Below are 23709 nucleotides of genomic sequence, written 5' to 3'. Positions count from 1 at the left end.
TTCATAATATAACCTTATGGTCATATGAGCCTCATACACAAATCATACAATTATGTATCATAATTCATATCTATCAGTGCCCACACACCAAAATACCTAGAGTGGAATCCGCCAATGCGTTTCAATGAGAATGGAGTGTTTTTTGCCAGTAGAGGATTTCTGCAAAAAACGCTACATTCTCAATGCATTGGCGGATTCCACTCTAGGTATTTTGGGTGCCCTCACACCAAAATACCTAGAGTGGAAATCCGCCAATGCATTTCAATGAGAATGGAGCGTTTTTTTAGCAGAAATCCTCTACTGGCGAAAAACACCCCATTCTCATTGAAATGCATTGGCGGATTCCACTCTAGGTATTTTGGTGTGTGGGCACCCTAACAGAGCATTTCTATATTGCAGTAGTCGATAGTTTTACTTAAGTAAGGAATATGTGAGTTATTTTTCCACCACTGTCAGTATTATTGGATAGGTTTGTACCTGACAGGCATTTTTGCCTCCCACCAGAACGCCAGCACAGATCATGTTGTTTGTGATGGTGCCAACTCCATTGAGACAGTCACACTGTCTGTTCCCCAGGACTGGGACATCCACCTCCTGTAGTGGCTGAGGAGGCGGAACGGACACTGAGGAATATTGAGTGAGATGTTATACGCTCATTTAATCATTAAAAAGTACACAAAAGGGTTAGATTTAAATAATAATAAAACAATGAGAACGTTACAATTACAGCAGAAGTAGCAATACTACTGCCTAAATATTACAATATTGCGAAATTTGAGTAGTACATTTAATTAAGAATGAAAAGAAAAAAGTGACCGAAGTGATTTACAATATATTATTACACGGCTTGGTTGAATGCTTGATTCTGATTGCTCAATCGCTGAAATCCTTGGTGTGTTATTTCTTGATAACAGACCGCTCCGCTCTATAATGGACCGATGCCTAATCCAACATGATTTATTAAGTAGCAGTGTAATAAGCGGCACCATGCAGTGGTTAAGGCTGTTGTCTGCCTGATGACTACAACATGACGTAGGTTATTTCTGCTCCCGACCAGATCAGAAACCAGGAAAGTACTGATCCAGGGCTACAGATAATTAAGTAATGGAAAAATGGGGGGGGGGGGGGGGGGGGGTAAAGAACAACACACACGCTCAACTCACCTCTCTCCTGGATTCTACCCCAGCCAGTGACCCAGCCATCAGTGCCATTGTTGAACACACTGCCACTGGCTGCCAGACAGACAGGTCTGATGAAGTCAGTGAAACTGACTGGTGAGGAGAGTTTTAGCAGAGCAATATCATTGTTGAAGGTTTGGCTGTCGTAGTCTGGATGGAGGACAATCTTTGAAACCTTTTGGAAGACTTCGTTGGGATTGCTTCCTTCCTGGAACTGTCGACCAAAGAAAATCCTCCAGCCAGTAGTGCTTGTGCTAGAGCAAGATTAATATATTATTTATAAATTGTCTGCTCTCTTTTCTGTAAAATGCCATTGACAAAATGTGACAGATATCGTGTTATGAGATCCGTACAAACAGTGTGCAGTCACTCACCTGGAGAAACAATGGGCAGCAGAGATCACCCACTCCCTGTTGATGAGGGAGCCACCACAAACATGGCCTCCAAAAAGATGAAGACTGGCCTGCCACGGCCAGCTCCCTGCTTCAGCGTCCTCCCCTCCCACTATCCTGTTGTTGAGTTGAGCCGTGCCACATACTAAAACACATGAATTTAAAATGTTTAAATGATACCTGTGCATTGACCAGATCATACTATATTACAGTACATGGAAAACGTGTGATTCTAATTGCCGAATAATGCATTAGCTGCCTCATCATCACCATTCTAAGTAAATATGTATAATAATAATTGTACTGGTTATCAGAGATGGGGACTCGAGTTAAAGACTCGCGACTTCCGGTCACTCGAGTGACGATTTTGGAGACTCGTCACTCGACTCGGACTCGCCCCTCAAAATTTTGGAGACTCGTCACTCGACTCGGACTCGCCCCTCAAAAACTTGTGACTTGACTCGACTCGTGCTCATAAGACTCGTTAAGTTCACGAGTCTTATGAGCGGTGCTTAAAATAAAGATTGTTCACGACGTGAACAATCTTTATTTTAAGCACTATAATGCATGACAAGCACGACAAATATTGCCTTTCCTTCTCCTTTCTTCTTTCTTTCTTCTCTGTTGCGCGGCTGCGCGCCGCTGTGCTGCTGAGTGTTGCGCACGGAGACAGCGGCGACCGCGTTGTTTTTCCCAACGTACTTAAGCGCAACGGTGGGGGCCAGCCCAGGAGCGCTTCGCTGTGTTCACTTGGACCGCGCGCAGCTCAGGGCCGTTGGGAAGACCGCAGTCTGTCTCGCAAAGCGTGGCAGACACAGCCGTCTGCATGGACCTTTCATCCTAAGATTTAAATATTAAAACGGTGAAATAAAACATATATGTTTAGCTCATCATCAGCTATTTTACTTCAGCTAACCTGGCATTTGTTCAATAATTGTATAAAATGATAGGATTATCTGTGAGAACCTGCTTATCTAACGTCGGGTTTCTCTCCAGAGCGCAGCCTCCTCTCGTAATAATATTAATAATGTTCCACTACCACCAGCTGCAGCTATATAGGCCTAGGTCTAATAGCTGAGCTCATTAACCCCTCGTAAGTTAACTTATTGATTAAAGCAGTAACGTGAGGTTACCATGCCCAGTAGCCCTACTGTTACACTGCTAGAGGATTATTAAATTGTTTTTTGTATCTGTTGCGCTCGCACGTAGGCTATAGTGCGTCTTTCCAATCTATATCTAGACGCCGACGCGCCATGACAAGGTGGATTAATAGCTTGCAACTCTGATTTTTTGGGAGCCTTATAGGCTAAACAATATAAGCCATAGTTGATTTTGAGAGGTTTATAGGCTGAACAATAAACCTACAGTAGCCTAGGCCTAGGCTGTTAGTTCAGTAGCAGCAGTAGGCAGGACAGCTGCTGCATGCAGCCTTTCAGAATAAGATTTAAATATTAAAACGGCGAAATAAAACACATATGTTTAGCTCATCATCAGCTATTCTACTTCAGTTAACGTGGCATTTGTTTAATAATTTGATAAGATAATAGGATTTTCCGTGAGACAGTGCTTTTCTAGCGTCGGGTTTTCACTTTTTTCTCCGGTGGGCTCTTCTCTTCATGATGTCAATTCCACCAGCTGCATCTACTAATTAACCCCACGTAATTATTGTTCAAAGCATTAACGTGAAGTTATGCCAAATATGCCCGTAATGTTACAGTTGTGCTGTCAGGATTCTTCACAGCACTGCAGTAACTTTAAAAAAGAAAAAGAGCTTTTAAAAAAGCAGGAGGGGAGTGGAAATGAAAGGGAAAAAAAACTTTATGCTAAAGAAGTAAAAGAAAAGCTTTATTTTGGAATAAAGATTATGTTGAACCACGTTTAATTTTTTTTATTTATATCTTAACTAAAACTGCTATTGGAAATGATGCTGTATCAATGACTAAGTAATGTATCAATCCTGACATACTGTCTGTTTATATTAATACAGTAAAGGAGTGATCATGAATACAATCATGCACTTGCCAGTACAATTTAATTAATATAGTATATTAATTATACGCCGGCAACAAACGTTTACGACAGTGATGTAAAATGTATTCCCAGGTCCAATCCCCACTGAGAGTACACGTCGCTATGGTAACCAGTAGCGATACGTTTTACGGCAGTAACTGCAGTAAAGTGTTATGTTGCTTACTGTCCAGCTCTGGCGGCTTCTTCAAATAGAAAAATTGTGATTGCTTCGCAATTCCTATTAAAAACAACATTTGAGTAGACCTACTTGTCTAGCTCAAGCTGTCTTAGGAAAATGTCAGTACAGATAGCTACAAAGGTCTACAAAAAGGATTTAAGTGTCAAGCAAGCAACTGAAGTGTGGCTGGTTTTGGGATTATTTTATTCATTGGATGATGATCGGACGGCCGGGGACCCTGCTACTATTGGACATAACTGCGTTGCTTCCAAGGAACTTTCACCGAGGAAGGAGAGGCAGGAGGTCTACTTCAGAGCTGTTTTCTGGGGGAAATGGATCCATTATTATTAATCGTGGAACATTTAACAGCCTCCGTAGCGTGATTGTGAGTACATACATGCATGTGTCTTTCCTAATTTAGCCTGTCATGGCTGCTGGCTGCTGCTGTAGCTGTATCTGTGAGTACCGGGTGATCATGATGCGCCATCTAACTTTTTCAGCTGGAGGCTAGATCATTATAAAAAATAATAAAAAAAGATATATATGTATATAAAGACTCGTAACTCGACTCGGACTCGCCACTTAAAGACTTGAGACTCGACTCGACTCGTCCCCCACTGACCCCAGAGACTCGACACTCGACTTCGACTCGCCCCCCAAAGACTCGGCACTCGACTTGACTCGTGACCACGAGACTCGTGGGCATCTCTGCTGGTTATTGATGTGAACATTACATTAGCTATTACCCCAAAATAAGAATAAATAGGCTACTATTTATATTTGAATTTCTGGTAAGTGGCCATTGGATAAGCAGGGGCAAAAACATCGGCATCATGCATAATAATATTTCAACTAGACTGCACTCTGTCGAGGTGCCAACTTGCGTCTTGTGCACTTGTGGCCATATATGGCCGACTTATGCGCCAGCAGAGCGCACCAGTACTATGATCGGTGCTGTTCGGCGCTGTTTTGTTGCTGTTTGTTTGTATGTGGGTGGGCAATACTTTATCGCGGTTCCAACTTGCGCCTTGTTATTTATATCAGGTCGCACTTGTTGGTGGTGACCTTTGTACTGTCGGCCGGAACTAGACAGCACCGAAAGTAGTACTTGCGCGCTCTGCTGGCGCAAGTAATAACACAACTTGTGATATAAATAACAGGGCGCGCTGTGCTGGCGCACAAGTAGGCCATACATGGCCACCAGTGCACAAGACGCAAGTTGGCACCTCGACAGAGTGCAGTCTAGTTTGATACTAATGTGATTTTTCCTGAGAAATCCAAATGTTTTTATCATGCATATTTAATGAGATGATTCACATATTTGAATAAATTAGCAGACATCACGGGTCGAGGTCATCCAATTTGTATTTTGGTGGTTTTGTGGTAAGTGAATGAATATTTCATCTCACTCAGGTGTAAGGACATTTTGCGGTGTAACCATTGGGCATGTTAGTATTATTAGTGTGGTTGATAAAGGCAACTATTGTTCTCAGTCCAAGATTTGTGTGTCAGCAAAGTGAACCTGCTTTTTGCTAACCTTTGTGCAACAGAAAAGTGATGTTTTTGGTCTTGCTTCAAACACTGTTGTCATGCTTCACATGACATCACAATATCTAACTATTAATTTACCGAATGTCTGTCTGTCCGCTGTCCGCCGTCTGACCGACCACTGATACTAGACAGTGTCGCCACCATGGTAACAATGCCCAACTGATATCAACAAAGCCCAACTGATGTCAGGCGTGATTATGGATCCAACTGGGAAAGATGGATGGAAACGGCATAGAGCGCTCGTTTTCAGTTATTGTCCACGACATTGCAAGCGGCGCGAAGGCCAGCGGACCTTGGTCCTGCTCTTCGCCCCCGAGCGCCGCAGACGAAGCCGTGGTGAATGCAATCGTTATATTTATGCCCAGGCCGTAAGGCCTGGGCAAGCGCACGATAAACGCCATGATAATTGGGTTTTGGTGCACCTCGCGCAGTCCAAGTGACTACAACGGAGCGCTCCCTACGTCCGGTTCAGCCAATCACAAGCTTCAAAAATGAGTCCGGGGCGTGGTTATCCATCTTTCCCAGTTGGATCCATAATCACGCATCACTGACGGACATCACTACAGTGCCCAAATTTGGAGATGACATCACAGACTGGCCTGGACACGGAACACCATATATGGGCATGAAAGAGTGCCAGCCAGATTGACGGATAAAACGGGTATTGCACAACCGGACATTCTCGCGACTCACATCAGTGCAACCACACTTGCAATTTCTCAGAATTGCACCATTCTAGTTATTATTGTTTTGTGTGACTATATTGTTGCGACCGTCAGGTTGCACTTACTATCAAAACCTCCCATATAGCGCCACCGTCAGGCCGATTTTTTTCAAACACATTTTTGGACACTGCTCCTACACATTTTGGCCTACAATCACGCTGCGACCTGACGGTCGTTTATCTCCCGATTAGGGAGTCTTACTGGTACTGTGACTGTACGGCCTCGCAGACAGCCTACAGAGACGATTTTGGAACACTGACACAGTGGTTCCAGGAGAACAACCTTGCTCTCAACGTCACTAAAACCACAGAGCTGATCGTGGAGGCCGGAGACAGAGCTCGCGCCTATTCACATCAATGGTGTTGCAGTGGAACAGGTCTGTGACTTCAAGTACCTCGGAATACACATTTCGATGGACCTCAAGTGTATGAAGTTTGATTCTGATTCTGTTGACACTGTTTGTATGGGGCATGCGTTGAAGGGGGTTAATGTTGTTTTATGTTATGCTTTCAGTGTGTTTGTTGTCCATTGGTCATTACATTGGTGTCAGATGTGGGATGTCGAGCAGACAATTTCAACTGTGTGATGGTACTCTCCTACTGGCTAGAAGGTGCCAGTGCAGCCCAGGAATGCCAGCAAGAGCTAGCCTGGCTCCAGCCCATTAGACCCGCCCACCCTCTGAGCGGACACTCTCTGAGCGGACTGCTTATCTGGTCTGGTGTTGTGTTCAAAATCTGCAGTTTATCCCGTCCGAAATGGCACACATTGCGCACGTGCACACACACGCACGCAATGTTCCTAAATGGCCAGCAATGTTGTGATGGAGACGTGACAAGCACCGTGTCGAATGAAAAAGTAGTCGGATCCACTGATCTCTAGTGATTGGTTTAGGGGAACTTAAAGTCCCTCCCCCAGTAAATCGCTCAGACAGGGGCCAATGTCAGACTCAAGCTTCAGCTGAGTCTGAAATCAGGCTAAGCAAGAGCAGCATTCAGTCCGCAATGACTCAGCAGTGGGAATCACACTGCAGATCCCCAAGTTCTAAGCCTTGGTGTTGGGGAAAGACTAAGAATATTCCTCAACACTCAGTGGTTACTGGCCTTCCCCACGCCTCATTGACAAGGACAGGTGCTGTTAGGTCCCCGATAAGCACTACTGCCTACTACTCGGTCTCACCAATAGTGCACCAACTAGAGGAGGTGCCAAGTATACCTGGTCAGCACCCAGGCCAGAACGTCAGACAGCAGCACAGCTGGTCCCTGGCCCTGGCATCTTATAGGCTCTGTGCATAATTGTAGTACCAGGTTTCCAGAAGTTGGCATAACCATTTCCTTTTCTCGTTCATTTGGTTGCCACTGATTCGGAAACACGTATGATGGTGTAATTTTTGTTTCCGGTTCAAATTCGCTGACAATCCAATACAACTGGAACGGGAAACAGATATGCCGCCTTCCGGAACCCAGGACCAGTTTATGCTGGACTTTGTAGTGTGACACAAAAAGGACAGGCATTCCTTGGAGATGAGGCATGGCACACCACCTTCCGGTAAAGAAGAAGGAGCTAACAGGAACCCTGGTCCTGGCATATTCAGACCTGAACATGCCGTTCATCATGGCAACAGATGCCAGTGATTTGGGCCTGAGCGGTGAAAGAGTGATCACGCACTACAGCTGTTCCCTGAACCATGCCAAGAGGAAGTTGAGGAACTACTGCATGACATGACAAGAGCTGTGTGAAGTATTTCCTCTTGTACACATTTAACTTCCTGTTCGTTCACACAAACATCTCTGACCTTTATTTTAAAGAGCCCAAAGGACAGCTGAATCAGTGGCTTGAAATGCTGCAGGTCTATGATTTTGAGGTGGGCCCTCAAGCAGGCAACACATTTACACTGACTGATGGGAACTGTGAGAGCCCTGCTGCCCCGAACCCCTTGACCTGCATAACTTGCAACGAGAGCAGGACAGTGATGTGGTCCTCAACCAGCTCAAAGACCGAAGCTGGACATGTGCCCTGAGTGGTATCTTTGGATAAAGACAGCAAGGTGCAGTGCATGCAGTGGGGTAGCCTCAATGTAATGAACAGATCGCTGCATCGCTGTTTCAGCAGGTCAAATCAATTTAGGTTCTTCTTTCTGACAAACATACAGTATATCTCAGGAATATTTGAAGAGGTCTAACCACAACCATACGTCTTTAAGCAATGTTGTGTAAGCTATTATACCACACCAGTGAACAATCTAGCAGCCGCAATTTATTCTCGGATACTTATAAACAGGTTAAACATAGTAACATAAATGTCTTTGACATGTTCTGGTGTATGTATTTTGATATTTGTATTTTTATGGAAAGTGCAGCACCATGTTCTGTCCCCTTTCCTCACCAAGCATTCTCATTCCTGCTTAACCCATTTAGGCCTGAACACATTATGACGCAATATTTTATGCTTTAACTATTGAAAAATAGCAGATATACAAGCTCACATGCAAGCTTGTAGATCTGCTATTTTTGAAAAATCGTGAAAATTAGAATTTTGACCCGATTCTATAAGTGTCTTTTGAATCCTTCTAAGATTTTTGGAAAAAACCTATGTTTCTATGTCAGCAATCTGACCAGCCATCGTCAAAGAAAAGGTCCTTTTCACTTAACTGGAGCTCAGTTAGTCTGTTCTTGAGAGACTACTGTGTCAGTGGTGCTCAAATCTTTTCATGTGAAGGACCCCCAAAATGATATTTATTTGGCCACGGACCCGCATCTCAAAATATTTAGTTCCAGGGACCACCCAGAAGCAAAATTTGAGTTACAACCGTTCGCTTTGAAAATACATATATTCAAAGATTTGCACACATTTTCATGACTTTTTCAAAAATAGCAGATCTACAAGCTCGCAGCGCGGCACTCGGTGCCGTGCTGTGAGCTTGTATATCTGCTATTTTTCACTGGTTAAAGCAGTCAATAATTCTAGGCCTAAATGCGTAATGCACACCCTGGGCTTTACAATTAGGGATGGAGCTTGTTTTGGTTTGAAGGCCTGTCTGGTTTTGTTTTTATTGATAATGAGCACCTTGTTGATCCTGCTTATTGAGCCAGGCTTTTATCGAGCCAAATATTGAGCATTTACTAATATTTTGTGGAAAGATATGTGATGGCAAATTCAGAACATACAGTAACTGGTATCTTTTTTTTTATTGGCCAGTTGTTGTGACTGTGAGTTTGTTGCTGACCAAATCTGCGAAGATGACAATTGACAGAAGTAACAAATATCATTAAATATCATTAAAACAATCATTCATTAGTGTGCATAAGTGTTAAATGGCTTTATATTATGAATAGTACTGTAATAATGTCTTGATCGCCTCTTGTCTTGATTGTTTAAACATGACATCATGGGCCGCTATGCTCAATAAGAAGCTTGATAAGCCCAAAGCTTATTGATACCGGGTACTAAAAACATTTGATTTGCTATGATGAGAATATCTCATGCCTTAACAATGAGCTTACAGTTGATTTGCATAGTTTATCTGCAATATGTCATCTAAAATCCTCATTATAATATGATTATTGTATAGAAATTGATTCTACAAGAAGAACCACCTCAATATCAACTGGTAAAAGTTTGGTAGTGACCATTGGTTAACAGAAATATTGACATAATAAATAATACAGAAATATACATGTTTATGGCTCTATTACTGTAGCTTATTGTATGGACAAATAACACATTGTGATATTTACTGCCTCTAGTCTGTAGTGATCAGTTGGTACAGGTATACAAATATTTGTAAAAAAGCATTTGGAATATTGAAAAGAAAAGGACAGTGTTTGCTTTGAGTCATTACATAATGCATAACATATGCTAATTAAGCTAAATAAATATGCCCAATGGTTACACTACAAATGTCCTTGCATCTATCTGAGTGAGATAAAATATTCATTCACTTACCACAAAACCACTCAGCCCCTCATGTGGTACCAAAAATAAAGTCTTCAAAAGGGAGCTACAGTGTCGAACCTTTCTTTTTTTGTTACTTCCACTTATCACAAAACCACCACCAAAACCACCACCAAAGTTGAACTCTACTTGTTATTTCTGCTAATTTATTCAAATATGCAAATTGTGTAATTAAATATGCATGGTAGATGAATGTATAAACCACAGACGTTATACCCCTTTAGGAAATTGTTATAGGGTTTACCCTGTTGATCATTGTTGAATATTTTACATACTGTATAATACATTTACATTAAAAAAAGCAGTCACCGGTTGTTTAGTCAGGTGTCATTGTACATTTTAAACATGCTATATAGATGTTAGAATTGATGTTAGAAAATATTTTTTGACTGTAGGTCAATAGTCTAGTATTGCTGTGTGTTAATTATGTTTATTACATTAGATTGTTAAATAAAATGTCATTTCGGATGTCATCTGCAATGGAATTTTCATTTCAAACAATTAAACAAAATCTGTATAATGGTATAAACAACATAGTATTAATCATGCCTTTTATTTCATTCTCAATTACTGTAACATCTTAAATTCTGCACTTTAACTGGAACTATAGGGACACTCAAGGTCAAATGGCTAAAGTACTTGAAGCAATTCAACAGATTACATGGATATATCATGAACACATTGATAATATAATTGTGGTGAGTGAAAATCAGATTTCGTTACTGACCCTCTGCACTCAAGGCTGGCATTTCAGGTGCTTGGGTTGTCGGGACACATGTGCATACATGCGTTTCTGGACATACTGGTGGATCGGAGGTTTTGGTCGTAATGGCCGGCACTGGGGTAACAACAGGAGCCCGTAAGCCAGGGCAGTTGACGCTGTCGTCAGCATCTATCCCACTGGAGGTGAACCGGACGAAGCCTGGCTTGTCAGTTTGGATGAGGGAGTCGATCCACGACTGGTAACGGGACACTCTGGAGTAAACCCCGGGTAGCTCAGCACGTGCACAGCCAAAACCAAAGCTGACAACTCCAGACTGGACCCAGACGGAGCCCTGCTTGTGGACCATTGGACCTCCTGAGTCGCCCTGAGCAGCAAAAAGCAATTGTAGAGTACATGTCAAATTATTTGGTCAATTCTCATAATATTCAAACCCATTTAGAACTGAGGCCATGTTATAAAAACATCTATTAACAGGGTTCCCACGGTCATGAAATTCCTGGAAATGTTTTGAAATTAGAAAAAATATTCTTCCAATACTGGAAAAGTTTTGGAATTTATCAAGGGTCCTGGAAGGTCCTGGAAAAAATAGCTATGTATTGTCTTTGTCTTTGGTTATTGATTTACCTCTGAAATGACAAATTAAACATGGGCCAAATTGTCAAATATTAGAGGCAGAAATTGTGAAAATAGCCGATCTACATGCTCACAACGCCTCGCAATATTTTCACAATAGAACCGTGTTATACAAAATTCCTCAACTATTAGTGCTCGTCAGGGTGCCGGGTCCCCAGTTAAAACATGATTATTTCGGGGTTCACGGCCTGAAAAAGTTGAGAACCACTGGCATACACTACCTGTCTTTGGGCATTGCGCATAGGAGTAAGCGACCTGTTATTGAGCTGAATTATTGTTATATAGTCCTGGAAATTGGGTTAAATATTCTGGAAAAGTTTTGGAAATGTTTTGGAAATGAATTGGTAAAAATGTGTGGGAACCCTGTATTAAGCTTAAGTTTTCTGAAATATACATTTAGCAACAGCTAATGTGACAGAGGTGTTCCCGGGCTTGAAAGGAAACAATGTAGCCTATAGGTATTCGGGAGCGTGTCGATATTGGGACGTAGCATTTGTTCGACGACCCATTAGTTCGACGTTGGTGAATGCTAACCTGGTGAAATGCTACCCTGCCGACGCTGGTGAATGCTAACCTTGGTGAATGTTAACCACTATGCCTAGACCTAACCCTAAAACCTAACCCTAACCCTATTAGTCGAACTGAAGACATGTAGACATATCAATATTTACCCTCGGTATTTCAGGTCTAAATGTGTTTTAAAGTGCAACCAAGTCTAACACCCAAAACCGTGTGAAATCGTACTCTTATTGTTAAAACCAATGTACTGAACTGGCCATCTGCTACTGGCTGGTCTTGTTGGCACCAGCTTGTAGAAGTATAATGTCACTACACCAGCCAAACCAGATGCTCAGATAATATCCTGCTTTTCACCACTGGGTGGCAGCATTGACAAAGAAATTGGGTTGGGTTACATTCTATTAACAATTACCAAAAGTAGTAAAATATCACACCTGGCATGAGTCCTTTCCTCCATCCAACAGACCAGCGCAGATCATGTTGTTTGTGATTGTACCCACTCCATTAAGACAGCTACATTGTCTATTCCCCACAACTGGGACCTCTACTTCTTGTAGTGTTTGGGGGAACGGCAAAGGTACTGAGGGACAGAGAAAGACAAAGAAGTCAAAGTTAGCACAAAAATGGTTTTCCAAACAATCAAGTGTTATTTTTTATTTGTATTTATTGTTTTAATCTAAAACGATCTTTCCCAATGACACAAGCAAAACTCACCTCCCTCCTCGATTGTACCAAAGCCAGTGACCCAGCTATCAGTGCCACTGTTGAACACACTGTCACTGGCTGCTAGACAGACAGGTCTGATGTAGTCAGTGAAACTGACTGGTGAGGAGAGTCTGAGTACAGCAATATCATTGTCACTGCGGGCACTGTCATAGTCTGGATGTATAATGATTTGTGCTATTCCCCTGGTCACTTCATTTGGATTGCTGCCCTGCAAGTTCTGTCGCCCCAGTGAAATCTGCCAACCAGCAGTGCTTGTGCTGCGGGGGGAAAAAGAGTGAGAAACATGTATACATCTTATGTATAATTATGTTATTGTGAGAGAGCGAAATATTAGCAATACAAGAACACAGTACTATAAAGCAGGGGTCTTCAACGTTTTCAGGCCAAGGACCCCTTAGCTGAGAGAGCGATGAAGCAGAGACCCCCAGATTCCATATAGTTTCATCGTTTGACAGCACAATCATCAGTGTATTTGGATTCATGTCAATTTGTGTTATCAGACATGTAACCACTTGAACCGTCAATTACAAACGTCAAACTTAATAAACTTGACCTTTTCCCCTCTAGACCAAACCTCTTTGCCGAAAATAACGTGCGAGGCGTTGTGAGCTTGTAGATCTGCTATTTTTGGCTAAAGTTCTCTGAATATGGACGTTAGGGTTCAAGTGGTGGTTAATATAAAAAAGGAGAAAAAAGGTTTCTATCGCACAAAGATTTGAAGGACCCCCTGTAGTAACTCTGAGGACCCACTAGGGGCCCTGGACCCCTTTTGAAGACCCCTGCTATAAAGGTATTGGAATTGTGACACCTTTTGTGTTGTTTTGTGATGTTCTCAGTACAAACCTGGAAAAGCAGTGAGCTGCAGACATCACCCACTCCCTGTTGATGAGGGAACCACCACAAACATGGAAACCGAACCTTTGCAGACTGGCCTGCCACGGCCAACTTCCTACTGGAGCATCCTCACCTCCAACTATCCTGTTGTTGAGTGGAGTGATTCCACACACTGGACAAGAATCAATGTTGATGGAAGTCAGACTATTGCAGGGTACAATAAAGATTTAGAAAAATTCAAACAAAGTTTCTGTACTTCTGAAGAGAATGTCAAGGCCTGTCCATACTTTCTCCGAAATCGAACCTTTCGGCGGAAACGACTACAAAGTGACGTCACTCGAGACTTCCGAAAAGCATTACACCGAATTAGAGTTAAGGAATGTGCACGTCGGAAAGTCGCAACCAAACTTTTCGGAGGTTTCGGAGATTCTATGGACAGGCCTTCATTACTCCATTCCTACCTTCTGCACTTGGTAAAACGGCGGGTTGTGGTTCTGTGACAGTGGTTGTAATGGCTGGCACCGGGGTAACAGGAGCTGGTAGGCCAGAGCAGGTGAAGCTGTTGTCAGCATCTATTCCACTGGAGGTAAACTGGACGAAGCCTGGCTTGTCAGCTTCGATGAGGGAGTCGATCCAGGACTCATAACGGGACACTCTGGAGTAAACCCCAGGCAGCTCAGCACGTGCACAGCCAAAACCAAAGCTGACGATTCCAGACTGGACCCAGACGGATCCCTGTTTGTTGACCATTGGACCTCCTGAGTCACCCTGAGAAGCAAAAGTATTTATATGTCAAACTTTCCATCAATTCTCGTGAAATTTGTTCAAGTGTAACCAAAGCAAATCTGCTTGAAGTCTGACACTTATCGGTAAAATCAGGGCACTGACCTGGCCATCTCATATTGGCTGCCTGGTGTTGGTGCCAGGAGACACCTGGTGTTCAATACCTTGCTTTTAACCACTGAATGTCAGACTTCACAAAGATTTTGGGGTTTTGGTTACATTTCAACAATTACCAAAACAAGTAAAAGATATCACACCTGACACGAGTCCTTGCCTCCAGCCAACAGACCAGCACAGATCATGTTGTCTGTGATTATACCCACTCCATTGAGACAGTTACACTGTCTATTCCCCACAACTGGGACCTCTACTTCTTGTAATGTTTGGGGGAATGGCAAAGGCTCTGAGGGACAGAGAAAGAAACACAATGGTCAAACATACAGAAGCAACACAATGTTTTTTTCTCTGTTAATCAAGTGATATGTTTCTAAAACGATATTTTCTAATTATACAAGCAAAACTCACCTCCCTCCTCGATTGCACCCCAGCCAGTGACCCAGCTATCAGCGCCACTGTTGAACACACTGTCACTGGCTGCCAGACAGACAGGTCTGATGTATTCAGTGAAACTGACTGGTGAGGAGAGTCTGAGTACAGCAATATCATTGTCACTGCTGTCACTGTCATAGTCTGGATGTATAATGATTTGTGCTACTGTCCTGGAGACTTCATTTGGATTGTTGCCCTCTAGGTTCTGTCGCCCCAGTGAAATCTGCCAACCAGTGGTGCTTGTGCTGGAGAAAGAAAAGGTGAGAAACATAAATCTTACGTATACTTATGGTATTTTGAGAAAAAGTAATATTAGCAATAATATAAAAGAGGGTCGAAATAAACCAGTGCATGTAATGCTATTGAAATTGTGACACCTTTTGATGTTCTCAGTACAAACCTGAAAAAGCAGTGAGCAGCAGACATCACCCACTCCCTGTTGATGAGGGAACCACCACAAATATGTTGGCCAAACCTCTGCAGACTGGCCTGCCACGGCCAACTTCCTACAGGAGCATCCTCACCTCCAACTATCCTGTTGTTGAATGGCGTGATTCCACACACTAGACAAGAATCAATGTGGATGGAAGTTATTGCAGGGTACAATAAAGATTTGCAAAAATTAAAACACAGTTTCTGTACTTCTGAAGAGAATTGTTTTACTCAATTCCTACCTTCTGCACTTGGTAAAACTACAGGTGTTGGTTCTGTGGTAGTGGTAGTGGTTGTAATGGCTGGCACCGGGGTAACGGGATCTGGTAGGCCAGAGCAGGTGAAGCTGTTGTCAGCATCTATTCCACTGGAGGTAAACTGGACGAAGCCTGGCTTGTCATTTTGGATGAGGGAGTCGATCCAGGACTCATAACGGGACACTCTGGAGTAAACCCCAGGCAGCTCAGCACGTGCACAGCCAAAACCAAAGCTGACGATTCCAGACTGGACCCAGACGGATCCCTGTTTGTTGACCATCGGTCCTCCTGAGTCACCCTGAGAAGCAACATTTTTTACATGTCAAACCTTCTTACCTTTTTTGGTTTACATGTGTTCAACTTCAAGTGTAATCAAACCCAATCTGCTTGACATCTGACACTCGGTAAAATCAGGGTACTGACCTGGCCATCTCATATTGGCTGGTGTTGGTGCCAGGAGATGTAATTTACAGTATAACACATAATGTTACTCACTGATTGCAAGTTCAACACCCTGCTTTTAAGCACTGAATGTCAGGTTTCACACAGATTCTGGTTTAAAGTTTGGTTACATATTGACAATTACACAAACTAGTAAAATATCACACCTGGCATGAGTCCTTGCCTCCAGCCAACAGACCAGCACAGATCATGTTGTTTGTGATCGTACCCACTCCATTGAGACAGTTACACTGTCTATTCCCCACAACTGGGACCTCTACTTCTTGTAATGTTTCGGGGAATGGCAAAGGTACTGAATGTGAGGGACAGAAAGAAAGACATTGGTCAGACACAGCAACACAATGTTTTTTTTTTTCAATCAATCAAGTGATATTTTTTTCTAAAACAATCTTTCCCGATGATACATGCAAAACGTACCTCCCTCCTGGATATTACCCCAGCCAGTGACCCAGCTATCAGCGCCACTGTTGAACACACTGTCACTGGCTGCCAGACAGACAGGTCTGATGTAGTCAGTGAAACTGACTGGTGAGGAGAGTCTGAGTACAGCAATATCATTGTCACTGCTGGAACTGTCATAGTCTGGATGTAAAATAATTTGTGCTACTGTCCTGGAGACTTCATTTGGATTGTTGCCCTCCAGGTTCTGTCTCCCCAGTGAAATCTGCCAACCAGCAGTGCTTGTGCTGGAGGAAAACGGGTGAGAAACATGTATAAATCGTATGTATAATGATGTTATTGGAGAGAATTAAATATTTGCAGTATTATAAAAGAAAGCAGTGCATGTAAAGCTATTGAAATTGTGACACATTGATGTTCTAGGTACAAACCTGAAAAAGCAGTGAGCAGCAGACATCACCCACTCCCTGTTGATGAGGGAACCACCACAAATATGTTGGCCAAACCTCTGAAGACTGGCCTGCCACGGCCAACTTCCTACTGGAGCATCCTCACCTCCAACTATCCTGTTGTTGAATGGTGTGATTCCACACACTAGACAAGAATCAATGTTGATGTTAGTCATACTATATCGGAGTACTATAAAGATCGAGAAAGAGAAACATTTACTGTTAGTGCTTCTGACAAGGCCTGTATTACTCCATGCATACCTTCTGCACTTGGTAAAACTACAGGCGTTGGTTCTGTGGTCGTGGTTGTGGTTGTAATGGCTGGCACTGTGGTAACAGTTGTTGGTTCCGTGGTTGTGGTTGTGGTAGTGGTTGTAATGGCTGGCACTGTGGTAACAGTTGTTGGTTCCGTGGTTGTGGTTGTGGTAGTGGTTGTAATGGCTGGCACTGTGGTAACAGTTGTTGGTTCCGTGGTTGTGGTTGTGGTAGTGGTTGTAATGGCTGGCACCGGGGTAACAGGAGCTGGTAGGCCAGAGCAGGTGAAGCTGTTGTCAGCATCTATTCCACTGGAGGTGAACTGGACAAAGCCTGGCTTGTCAGTTTGGATGAGGGAGTCGATCCAGGACTCATAACGGGACACTCTGGAGTAAACCCCAGGCAGCTCAGCACGTGCACAGCCAAAACCAAAGCTGACGATTCCAGACTGGACCCAGACGGATCCCTGTTTGTTGACCATTGGACCTCCTGAGTCGCCCTGAGAAGCAAACGTATTCATGTCATTTCTTTGGCATTATGTTCAAGTGTAACCAAACCCAATCTGCTTGACATCCGACACTAATCAGTAAAATCGGGGCACTGACCTGGAAAACTCATATTGGCTGGTGTTGGTGCCAGGAGATGTAAGTACAGTATAACACATACTGTAGTTATGTCACCTGGCACCAGCTACTAGCTGATTGCAAGTTCAATAACCTGCTTTTAACCACTAAATGTCAGGCTTCACAAAGATTTGGGTTTGGGGTTTGGTTACATTTGAACAATTATCAAAACAAGCAAAATATCACACCTGGCATGAGTCCTTGCCTCCAGCCAACAGACCAGCACAGATCATGTTGTCTGTGATTGTACCCACTCCATTGAGACAGTTACACTGTCTATTCCCCACAACTGGGACCTCTACTTCTTGTAATGTTTCAGGGAATGGCAAAGGTACTGAGGGACAGAAAGAAAGACATTGGTCAAACATAGCAACACAATGATTTTTTCCAATAATAATCAAGTGATATTTTTCTAAAACAATCTTTCCCAATGATACATGCAAAACTCACCTCCCTCCTCGATTGCACCCCAGCCAGTGACCCAGCTATCAGTGCCACTGTTGAACACACTGTCACTGGCTGCCAGACAGACAGGTCTGATGTAGTCAGTGAAACTGACTGGTGAGGAGAGTCTGAGTACAGCAATATCATTGTCACTGCTGGAACTGTCATAGTCTGGATGTATAATGATTTGTGCTACTGTCCTGGAGATTTCATTTGGATTACTGCCCTCCAGGTTCTGTCTCCCCAGTGAGATTTGCCAACCAGTGGTGCTTGTGCTGGAGGAAAACGGATGAGAAACATAATAAATCATAATTATGTATAATTGTTATTTTGAGAGAATTAAATATTAGCAATAACATACAAGAAACCAGTGCATGCAAATGCTATTGAAACGGTGACACCTTTTGATGTTCTCAGTACAAACCTGAAAAAGCAGTGAGCTGCAGACATCACCCACTCCCTGTTGATGAGGGAACCACCACAAATATGTTGGCCAAACCTTTGCAGACTGGCCTGCCAAGGCCAACTTCCTACTGGAGCATCCTCACCTCCAACTATCCTGTTGTTGAATGGCGTGATTCCACACACTAGACGAGAATCAGCATTCATGTAAGTAATACTATTGCAGAGTACTATAACGATTGAATAAGAGAAAAAAAAATACATTTACTTTTAGAACTTCTGACATTTATCACTCCATACCTTCTGCAGTTGGTAAAACTACAGGTGGCAGTTCTGTGACGGTGGTAGTAATGGCTGGCACTGGGGTAACAGGATCTGGTAGGCCAGAGCAGGTGTAGCTGTTGTCAGCATCTATTCCACTGGAGGTAAACTGGACGAAGCCTGGCTTGTCAGTTTCGATGAGGGAGTTGATCCATGACTCATAACGGGACACTCTGGAGTAAACCCCAGGCAGATTGGGACGAGCACAGCCAAAACCAAAGCTAACAACTCCAGACTGAACCCAGATGGAGCCCTGCTTGCTGACCATTGGCCCTCCTGAGTCGCCCTGTGAAGCAAAAGTATTTATATGTCAAACTTTCTGTCAAATCTCATCAACATTATTCAAGTATAACCAAACCAAATCAGCTTGAAGTCTGAAAATGTTGTGACTGACTTGGCCATCTCGTATTGTTGTGTGTTGGTGCCAGAAAATGTAAGTAACTATTGATTATGCAGGCACCAGCAAGCTGATCGCAAGTTCAATACCCTGCTTTTAACCACTTTACACAGATTTGGATTTGGGATTCGGTTACATTGTATTTAACAATTACCAAAAGTAGTAAAATATCACACCTGGCATGAGTCCTTGCCTCCAGCCAACAGACCAGCACAGATCATGTTGTCTGTGATTGTACCCACTCCATTGAGACAGTTACACTGTCTGTTCCCCACAACTGGGACCTCTACTTCTTGTAATGCTTTGGGGAATGGCAAAGGTACTGAGGGACAGAGAAACAACATTGGTTGAACCTAGCAACACACTGCATTTCCCTTTAATCAAGATATATGTTTCCAAAATCACCTTTCCCAAATGCAAGCAAAACTCACCTCCCTCCTGGATTCTACCCCAGCCAGTGACCCAGCTTTCAGCGCCACTGTTGAACACACTGTCACTGGCTGCCAGACAGACAGGTCTGATGTAGTCAGTGAAACTGACTGGTGAGGACAGTCTGAGTAAAGCAACATCATTGTCACTGCTGTCACTGTCATAGTCTGGATGTAAAATGATTTGTGCTATTCTCCTGGACACTTCATTCGGATTTCTGCCTCTCAGGTTCTGTCGCCCCAGTGAAATCCGCCAACGACGGGTGTTTGTGCTGGAGAAAGAAATGGTAAGAAACATTTAAAAAATTTTATGTAAAATTGTCAGAGAAAGAAATAGGCTATTATCATTAATGTAAAAGAATCCATTGAGCAGTTGAGCACCATTTCAGCCTTGTAGAACTTTAACATTACATCCCTTGTCACACCAAGTTCCCCAAGATGCCACAGAAAGAATAGTCTTTGCTGCACTGTCTGCTGCCTTGTCTCCCCATCCTACAAGTTGCCTTTTCTAACTAATGTTCGTTTCAAGTATGTCATGCTCAGTACACATCTGCTGCCATGCATTGCTCACGCACCTTTTATATCTTATCTCAGGTAACATGTAAATATGTAGATATCTTGTATTTTGTTTTTCTAGTTTGATCTCCTCCCCCTCTCCCCCCCCCCCCCTTCCTTCCTCTCTTTCTTCTATGGAAAATAACGATACGATGGGAACGATGCAAATTAAATACATATAAAGCTGTTTCTGATTCTGACAATAGTTATAGTAGTTCACATATCCCGAAAACCGTGACCTGACCAACCAGTTTCAAACCATACTGTGAAAATAGCTGATCTTCAAGCTCACAATGTGGCGCAACACAAAGCATTCTATTTTTATTTATTTTTTCCTTTGGCCTGCTTCTTTTGACCTTTATTAATAAGGGTAGACCGAGAGCAAGCTCTCTTTTTCGGGGACAAAATGCAAAAAAAGAAAAAAATTAAAAAAGAACTGCACCCTAGCTAATGTGACTGTCGCTATGAAGATCAATCAAACCAGTTTGGGGGGGTCCTGAAGTTTGTTCCATTTGTGTGGAGCAACATAAATGATGACTGATATATCTGATACATCTAATGTGTGTCTGTGAGCGTGTCGAATATCCAGTAACATGCCACAAGAAATAAAACACAATATTGCAGAATCTACGAACTGCGAGAGTTGGCCAAACCACTTTTTCATATTTAAATACAATGGGTGTGAAAACCATCACCAGTAAAAACTATTGTGAGCTTGTAGATAAGTAAAGACATTTGGGCATCTACTGATGACATCAGGGATCTCCATAAATGGGCATAAAAGGGACTCCAGTCGGGTACAAAGGTTAAAGGAGTAGTTCACCCCCAAAAGGACTTTTTTTCTATTGATTACTTATTATATGCCATGGAAACTTGTATTTTTATTTTTTTGTTGTATTCCTAAGACAATAATTTTATTACAACAAATTTACCCCCATTGATTCTGAATGGGGACACAAATGCATTTGGGGGTAATCAATGGGGGTACATTTACTATAATCATTGTTTTGTCTTAGGAATGCGACAAATACTAAAAGATATTATAGAACTCAAGTCTCCATGGCATGAGTAATCAATAGAAAAAAAGTCATTTTGGGGTGAACTACTCCTTTAAGGCATAGCATTGTTTCAAATATAACAGTGAAAAGTTATAGTCCTAAAGTCTTACAGTTCTCTCAAGTTGTGCCTCCATCAGCAAAGGTTGTGACCATAATTATTAGTTGATAATTATTAGTTAAATTAAATGACTCATTTACCTTGAGAAGCAGTGAGCAGCTGTCAGAACCCATTCCTTGTTGATGAGGGAACCACCGCAAACGTGGCGGCGAAACCTCTGAATACTGGCCTGCCACGGCCAACTGCCTGCTGGAGCATCCTCACCTCCAACTATCCTGTTGTTGAGTGGAGGAGTACCGCACACTGGAAAAGATACATCCTGATGGGTTATACAATTAATACTACAAAATATGTTCTTTCTTTCTTTCTTTTTCTTTTTCTTTCTTTCTTTCTTTCTTTCTTTCTTTCTTTCTTTCTTTCTTATGGAAAATGTGCAATGGAAACATTCATTCACCATACTGCTGCAACTGCAAATAAAGTAAAAAAAAAAACAGGAACATTTGTTGACAAAAAGGTTTGAAAATGAAAATTAACCATTTGCAACTTACCATTAAGTTGAGAATATCCATCTATGGAAAGACATAACATAATTGATATGTTCACATTAATGATTGTGTAACAATATCAATTCTAAGAAACATTTACATATTGTTACATTGACACTTTCTGACAAAAGAAAGGAGTGTTAATTTGTTTTAGCCTAGGAAAACAATGCTTTTGTTTTTTGCATCTGATGTCAAATCCATATATATATATATATATATATATATATATATATATATATATATATATATATATATATATATATATATATATATATATATATATGGCTATATATAATGTAGCCATATACAAGCAAAGGTTTACAATTCATCATCATATTACACACAACCTGTGATTTGAATAGACAACTTGAAACAATGACATTTGAACGAGAGATATACACAGCCATATATTTTTTTTTTTTCTCTCATTCCGGCTACCACACTTTAACAAAAATGTGCCGGTCTGTCCAGTGAGCCAACTCACCTTCAACAAAGAAGTTCAGCACAGTCAACACACAGGCCCATGTCCACAAAGCCATTGTGCAACTACAGAGTTCATGTTTGCAGCACTCTTTAAGTACTGTCTTATGCCCCTCCCATAAGTTAGTCCTCAATATTAACCAAGGCATTCAGAAATGTCCTTATTCCTATTGGACATGGCATCAGGAAATAAAGAGAGGAGATTACCTGGAATGTTTTTGTGACTATCTTAGAAACCACATTCCTACAAACTAATACGAGGAATGAATATGCTTGAAACAGTGACTCCAATGGGTAACAGAAACACATGGTTAAGCCAAAACAAAGCTTAACATTTTGGAAAAGTATACAAATATTGACAGATATTGATGTAAAGTACATTCATCATTTAAAGCAGGGGGTCTTCAACTTTTTCCAGGCCACGGCTTAGAGCGACGAAGCAAGGACTCCCACTACACATTGTGTTACAACTTACATACATGTTTTATGCAACACAACGCCTGCCAAGCAACTTAATAACATTCTTTCAAAGCTCAGCATATTTAGCTGATTGTCTCATCAATATCAGGTGAGCGTTGAGATATTTGAGACTAGCTTCAAAGTATTCCACTTTTAAAGTGCATGGGTTTCCTCTAAGTCAGTGGTTCTCAACTTTTCAGGCCTCGACCGTCGATGACCAAAATAACCATATTGGACTGGGGACCCCCCACCCTGATAAACAGGCACTATATTTAATTTCTACTCGGTTCCACAGATACATATTGTGAAAATAGCAGATCTACAAGCTCACGCAAGGTGTTGTGAGCTTGTAGATCGTCTATTTTCAAAATGTTTGCCTCTTTCTTGCATAATAGACAATTTGGACAATGTTTTTTTTTTTTTTTTCTTTTTTTTTTGGCCTTTATTGATATAATAGTTGGGGAGGGGAGAGAGGGGTGAGTGTGACACGCAGAAAAGGTCATCGGGATCGGGACTCGAACCCGCGACATATCAAACAAATATTTAGTGGACCCCCTGTAGTAACTCTAAGGATCCCCTAGGACCCAGACCCCCTGTTGAAGTGCGTGCGTGCCTGGCCACGTGCGTGATTAACTTGATGGGCAGGTATTAATACCGGTATATCTACATCCTCAATGTAAAGAAATGCATACAAAAATCCTTGTGTTAACTGAGTGTACCACTTCGGTTACATTTGTCCACTCTGGGTCCTTGCTCAGTCTTCGATTAAGCAGCAGACAACATAAACATTTAGTATACTCTCATGGTAATCATTGTATCAGTCATACAAATATTTGTATAAATATAAACAATTAGTAGCCTTGGATTAGCTATAATCATAGTACAGTATGGGACTCATGTACAGCCCCAAGCATGACAAAGGGCAATTTTGT

The 23709-nt window shown here is 42.1% G+C and overlaps 1 protein-coding gene across 1 annotated transcript in view; it reads right to left on the bottom strand.

The window, feature by feature from the left end:
* Positions 1 to 22377, bottom strand: part of LOC308303173 (uncharacterized protein) — a gene marked incomplete at both ends in the record, with an annotated part of 43052 nt that extends 20675 nt beyond the window's left edge. Inside the window, 26 exon segments of the mRNA XM_080747497.1 lie at positions 478 to 623; positions 1164 to 1432; positions 1553 to 1715; positions 10713 to 11073; positions 12296 to 12441; positions 12576 to 12844; positions 13431 to 13593; positions 13883 to 14189; positions 14462 to 14607; positions 14730 to 14998; positions 15154 to 15316; positions 15428 to 15740; positions 16051 to 16196; positions 16322 to 16590; positions 16735 to 16897; positions 17210 to 17219; positions 17222 to 17506; positions 17819 to 17964; positions 18081 to 18349; positions 18499 to 18661; positions 18777 to 19083; positions 19371 to 19516; positions 19626 to 19894; positions 21434 to 21596; positions 21842 to 21862; positions 22323 to 22377. Of these exon segments, the coding sequence (XP_080603623.1) occupies positions 478 to 623; positions 1164 to 1432; positions 1553 to 1715; positions 10713 to 11073; positions 12296 to 12441; positions 12576 to 12844; positions 13431 to 13593; positions 13883 to 14189; positions 14462 to 14607; positions 14730 to 14998; positions 15154 to 15316; positions 15428 to 15740; positions 16051 to 16196; positions 16322 to 16590; positions 16735 to 16897; positions 17210 to 17219; positions 17222 to 17506; positions 17819 to 17964; positions 18081 to 18349; positions 18499 to 18661; positions 18777 to 19083; positions 19371 to 19516; positions 19626 to 19894; positions 21434 to 21596; positions 21842 to 21862; positions 22323 to 22377 (5127 nt within the window).
* Positions 22378 to 23709: the final 1332 nt, after the last annotated feature.

The sequence above is a fragment of the Nannobrachium achirus genome (assembly GCF_963921795.1).
Source record: "Nannobrachium achirus genome assembly, chromosome: 18".
Taxonomy (NCBI): Eukaryota; Metazoa; Chordata; class Actinopteri; order Myctophiformes; family Myctophidae; genus Nannobrachium; species Nannobrachium achirus.
Note: the sequence above shows the minus strand (reverse complement) of the source record. Positions and strands in the feature narration are given on the sequence as shown.